This window comes from Capsicum annuum, chromosome 4 (assembly GCF_002878395.1).
Source record: "Capsicum annuum cultivar UCD-10X-F1 chromosome 4, UCD10Xv1.1, whole genome shotgun sequence".
Lineage (NCBI taxonomy): Eukaryota > Viridiplantae > Streptophyta > Magnoliopsida > Solanales > Solanaceae > Capsicum > Capsicum annuum.
The window spans coordinates 223,833,855-223,839,523 of record NC_061114.1 but is presented as its reverse complement, the minus strand read 5'-3'; the positions used below and the strand labels follow the sequence as shown (position 1 = coordinate 223,839,523).

At 36.9% G+C, this 5,669-nt stretch overlaps 1 protein-coding gene across 2 annotated transcripts; it reads right to left on the bottom strand.

Moving 5' to 3' along the window:
- Positions 1–939: 939 nt before the first annotated feature.
- LOC107867131 (probable inactive heme oxygenase 2, chloroplastic) lies at positions 940–5,669 on the bottom strand. Of its 2 annotated transcripts, none has more exons than XM_016713245.2 (5): positions 5,017–5,669; positions 3,871–4,094; positions 2,212–2,319; positions 1,984–2,115; positions 940–1,417 (listed from the first exon to the last, which is right to left on the bottom strand). In XM_016713245.2, exons 1-4 carry the CDS (start codon positions 5,561–5,563, stop codon positions 2,023–2,025), a joined length of 972 nt encoding a protein of 323 aa, XP_016568731.1. In that variant the 5' UTR covers positions 5,564–5,669; the 3' UTR covers positions 940–1,417; positions 1,984–2,022. The 2 variants fall into 2 exon arrangements, with proteins under 2 accessions (XP_016568731.1, XP_016568732.1); XM_016713246.2 differs by having other exon boundaries at positions 940–1,421; positions 5,017–5,658.

Sequence of the window (5,669 nt, the reverse complement as noted above, 5' to 3'; positions counted from 1 at the left end):
TCTTGTAGCTGGTAAAATCAAGAAGCTGCATCACATTAACCAAGTAGGAACTTGCTAGAGATCGAGTCATCTATTCATAGTTTCATTTCATTTCTGTCTTTCTCCACCTATGTGCTTTCCCCGCGGCCTATTGTGCTTATCTCTACAACAACATACCCACTATAATTCCATAAGTAAAAGTTTGAGGAGGATAGAGCTTTTGCAGTCTTATCCTACTTGTGAAGGTAGAGATGTTGTCTCCCGTAAACCCTTGGCTCAAATATAATATATAAATGACTGTTTCTTTGGGTAGGATTTTCATTATATGATAAAATTATTCAGTAGAATTAACATCATATGTGTGAGATTTTCGTAATTTAGGGAATGCCAACGGTTGATATTATAACAAAATATAATGAACATACACTCTCTGGTCCTTCTAAAATTGCATAAACAGAATTCATGTCCCCTAATCTGTTGAACAAAGAGTATTGTAGAGGAGACCAAGGATGGGCATTACATTGCTGATGAAGAGTTTGATTGAAATGTTATTTCAGTTGCTGTAAGATTTTGTCCATGTTAAACGAAGTACTATAAGTTTTTACCACTTTCCACATGCTCTAAACTAGTACTATTACCTTAATCAACTTGTATTATCAACTCTTCTACATTACCAATAGTAGAAGAGTGCATGTATCAACAACTAGTAGTTAGGCTCTTCCCTGGACCTCACGCATCGAGAGCTTTAGTTTACCGGGTTGTCCTTTTTCTATCTACATTACCAATAGCATCAAAGTAAAAGGTGACAGCAACTTGAGACATTTGGAACAGATTTTTTTTGTATTTTCTGTTTTCAGTAATTAAAAGATGTCTTTTTCCTCCTTTTGGTTCTTAAAGAAACATGTAAATCCCTGAATGACTTAGGAATATGCCTAATCCTAGCAATTCCTATACCCAAAGTAGATCAACACCTTTTAATATTGCCTTCTCAGAGACGATATGAACACTTAGATGTGTGAGGGAAACACAATTATCATTTAACTTTGTATCATATCCCAAATATCCATTTGGCAAATTAATGACTCTAAAATGGTTATCCCCAGGAACTTGATTTCCAGCTCCTTGAAACACATCAACTCTTGGCTCACTTCTCTTCATTCCACCAAGCTCCCGTAGGGGGGCCTCTTGTAAAGGAAAATAAAGAGATTCTACGGAAGTACATCTCTCCTTCAAGTTTCAAATGCTCCCGAGGACTCTGCAAGTTAAAACCAGAAGACCAGGGAAAGAAAAGAGTAACGCCACCTGCCTCTACATACAACAATATTCACCCAGCTGCAGCTTGATGAACGTGACTGATGACAATCCTCTCAGTTGTCGATCTATCCAGTTCAGTGCAAATATGCACAAGTTGTTCACGAGCACAACACGCGTGACCCAGCTGCCTTGCCATAAAGGAGATGCCCATTAGGAACAGACTAAGTTGAGAAATGGAATTATAATAGCTTACTAAGAGGATCATCCAACTAAAGCACATGCTTTGCAGCAAGAATAAAGACATGGACAATGATTAACAGGCCATAACATTTTAGAGTGCATGAGACAGAGTAGCAGGAGGGAATCGCATCACAAGTTCAAAGTGAGCTACATTCCTTTTAAGGACATTCTGTAGCCCTCAATGAAATCATTGCTCCTACTAATTCGGCAAAAGTTACAGGGATGAGAGTTAAAATGACCAAAATCGATTCCAAGAGGAGAGAATGATTTGCATAAATAACACGTTCATTCCGCAAGAGAAGACAATAAGGGTGTACGAGTACTATATTACAAGATAACTGAACCAAGACATAAAGCCCAGTAGAACTCAAGAAGATGAAATAATGAGTACTAAGTTACATTCTAGGCACACCAATCAACTCTTATTGATGGAACAGATTCACATGACATGTGGAATGAAATAGACATCTTATTAGAAAACTGGTTAGTTTAGGACTGAAGTGGCCTCACCATTGAGAAACCAAGTTTGGCTTTGGATTGGAATGGCTTTTACAGGATGATTAGCCGAATAATTTGCCCCATAAAGCGGAATGCCTTGGTTACTTCTCTCAGGCACTTAGTCTTGTCATTTCTAGACCAATGCTGCAATAAAGATGCAATTAATAGAGCAGGAGAAGCAGTTAGTGGTGCTTTTGAAGCATTGAATAAATCGATGATGCAAAAATCTGAGGCATTTACCTTAGCTAGCATGTTGAAACTTTCACGCACGCTTTGCAACAACTTTTCTTCATCCCCCTCCCACTTGTAGAATTCCAACTCTTTTTCCTCTACGAGTCTCTCAAATGCCTGATAAAATTAATACAGCAAAGATAGATAACCAAACATATAAATACTTAGTTAGAGTTAACTTGCATATTGAAAGTCAGGTCCACTATATCACGACATAAATTGACAAGACGGTAATTCAAAGTAACTCATTAAGCGAATTAGTAAAACTTATTGATCAATCATTATATAACAAGCCAAAACTTATTGAAATGAAAGTTTATAGAACAAGCCAATGCTCCGTTTCTTTCTTTAATATTGTCACTATTATATTTTGGATAAGTAGTGTGAGAAACCAAAGATTCGACATAGTACACAAAATAAGCAATGTACCTAAAAAAACTAGAAAAATCAGAATACACAGATTTTACTGCATATATTTTGACCAAGAATGCAATACAAAATCTAGAAAACCAAATCATGAAATCTAGTACTCCCTCCGTCCTAAATTACCCGTCCCAAATTGAGATGATACATTGATTAAGAAAAATAATTAATAACATGACTAGTTTATCATAGTACCCCTATTAAATGATGTTTACATTTTAATTTGAAGAAAAAGTAATTAATGCAAAGGGTAAAACATGGAAATTTCTTTTTGTCACTTCTTGATTAATGAAAAAAGATAAGTAAAATGAGAAATCAAATTAGGAAATTTGGGACGGAGGGAGTATTTGCCTAGAAAACAAGCAGCTATCAAACTCTGCACAGTTGCAAGTTATGGATTTTTGTTAAGCTAGCTTAAGAGACAATCTGGACCAAAATCCACCTTACTTTGAGTTGTTTCTAGATTAGAGTTCATGGAAGCATAGGAGAACAAACGACGAATTTGCATTTGCCAGTCCGGATTATTCTGAATTTCAATTTGCATCCTTATATTTATAGAGTCCTACCTAAGTCATAAAACTAGTACTGCTTGAGCTTCAGAATTGTCTAGACAAGATAAAAACTTAGAGCCACATAGTAATTACTAAAACGTAACTTACGAACAGTAAAAAATCAGTTCACCCTCCCGAAAGAGAAAGAAAAAGTTGTGTTCATTCAATAAGGCGTATATATCCCAGAGTAATCTTCAAACATGTCAAAGATACCATGTGTTCTAGAAAAGAAATTGTTTTAATGAAGATAAATTTAATCTCTAGCTGGAATTCGATGAGTTAAAAACTCTAGGAATCTAATAAAGGCAAAAGGATGCATCGAGTTGGTGCTCCCCAAATTTCCTTAGCTCATAAATTGTTTGTTTCAATTTTAATTTTCTGAGCTAGGTCTTCATTTTCTACGTATCAATGGGAACATATCTTATATAAAGAATCTCAACAAGAGGCAACATTATACGAGTATATGACACTATAAAAGCTCCCAAATCACAATGGGCCAAATTTTTCAGCTCACAAATGAGTCTACCATAGAGCTCCTTGGTCCAATAAATAAAATAAATTCTTCACTGGAGATTTCACAAAGATTATATTTGAATAAAGGCATTTGATGACCATGCTTAATTTGATACTTTGACAAATAAAAGCTCCACAAAAAATGTCAGGGGATAATGACAAACAGAGAAGGAAGTTGTACCTTTTTGGCTATGACTTGACCTCCTGCTATGTGTGAGAAATATATGTTGTAGAAGTGGCTGAGAAATAAACGAGGAGTCTTTTCTGCCAGTTCCTCCAGATAATTGGCGTAAGTGACTCCAGGATCGCTCGGTTCAGGAATCACGTGACCCTGTAGGCTAAACCATTCTAGGTCTTTTGATATGCATTCTGCTCGCTCCAAACCAGTCCTTCTGAAGTAGGCATCTGCGTTAAACAAACAGAAAACACTGTGACATCATTTGAAATTCAACAAGCAACACTTTTTGTTTTACAGTGTTTCAGTTTTTTTCCCACTTACCACGATAAATTAAATTCAACCCACCTAAATATAATGCTGTTTTTTCCTTTTCCAATTACCTAAATTCAACCTCACCAACATATAACACTTTGTCGCTAAGACTTAAAAGGTAAGATCTATAGAGTGGTGATTAGAACGACTATGATGTATGGGAGTGTTGGCCGGTTAAGAAGCCCATGTCCAGAAGATGAAAGTAACAGAAATGAGGACATTGAGATGGATGTATGGACACACCAGAAGAGATAAGATTAGGAATAAAGAGATACGGGACATGGTGAGAGTGGACCCCGTGGTGGACAAGATGCACGAAGGGAGGTTGAGATGTTTTGTGCATGTGCAGAGGAGATGTGTTGATGTCCCAGTGAGGAGGTGTAAGAGGGCCGTGGTAGCATTGAGAAGATGGAGAGGTAGTCCTAAGAAGGTGATTAGGCAGCATATGGAGCAGCTTCAGCTTAACGAGACATGACACTTGATAGGAAGGTGTGAAGATGAGTATAAGGATAGAGGGATAGTAGGTTGGCGAGCATTTTTCTTTTGTTGTCCTAGAGCATTAGTTTCATTTTTACGTTTGATTATTCTTAAATCTCTAGTAGTCCATGTTTGTTTCTTGCATTTCGTTTATCTTCTTGATCCGATGATCTTGTGGAAATAGCTTCCCTACCCTTATACAAGATAGGTGTAAGGTCTGCATACGGTCTACCCTCCCAGTCTCCACCTGTAGGTCTGTTGGGGAAGCAACAAACTGAAAGTCGATGACTTTTTGTTGAATGCAACAATAATAAACAGAAAAATCATAGAGAAATTCAAGTGTGTTTCAGAAGAACTTACAAGAAACATCACTAGATTCATCAACGATACGCTCAATTGTGCTGAAAACAAGCTTGCTATCAACAAGATACTTGATAAAACCTTCCATACTTGGCTCCCAACTCTCTTCACCACCAGTATCATCTTCGTTCGACGAAACTGATTCATACCCATTACTATCTTCCATTTCATCATTATTCCCCGATTTCTTCTTGTCTTCGGAACTACGAAATTTCATAGCAACAAACCTCATTTCTTCAGTAATACCCTTTTTCTCACCTGGATATTGCTTCCTGTACCTCCTTCTCTTCTTCTTCACTGGTAACAACGTAGCCCCATCTCCTTCATCTTCCTCTTCAGTTTCAGTTTCGGCTTCGGTTTCGGAAAGTAAACATTGAAGAATAATGGAAGGTCTACTATGTGTCCAGTTTAGGTACTTAATTGAAGAATATTTATTAGTAAAAAATTGTGGATTTGGGATTTTGTGGAGAAAGGGAAGTGAAGAATTTGAGGTGAGTTTTGGAATTGGTAGTGAAGGAGATGAGCAGTGGCATGTTAGTGTTGCCATTTTTGTCGAACTGATTTTTCTCTATAAGGGTTTAGCTCATTGCTGCTGCTGCCATTCTTACTATTTCTGTTCTGTCAAATTAAGTTATGAAGACATTTAAAATACC

Excerpts from the sequence above, each read along its gene's own strand:
- LOC107867131 (XM_016713245.2), bottom strand. The coding sequence starts at position 5,563 with ATGGCAACACTAACATGCCACTGCTCATCTCCTTCACTACCAATTCCA. Across the intron at positions 4,095-5,016 it reads TGAATCTAGTGATGTTTCTT|ATGCCTACTTCAGAAGGACT; the intron begins GTAAGTTCTTCT and ends TGTTTAACGCAG. Across the intron at positions 2,116-2,211 it reads GTTTCAACATGCTAGCTAAG|CATTGGTCTAGAAATGACAA; the intron begins GTAAATGCCTCA and ends TCTTTATTGCAG.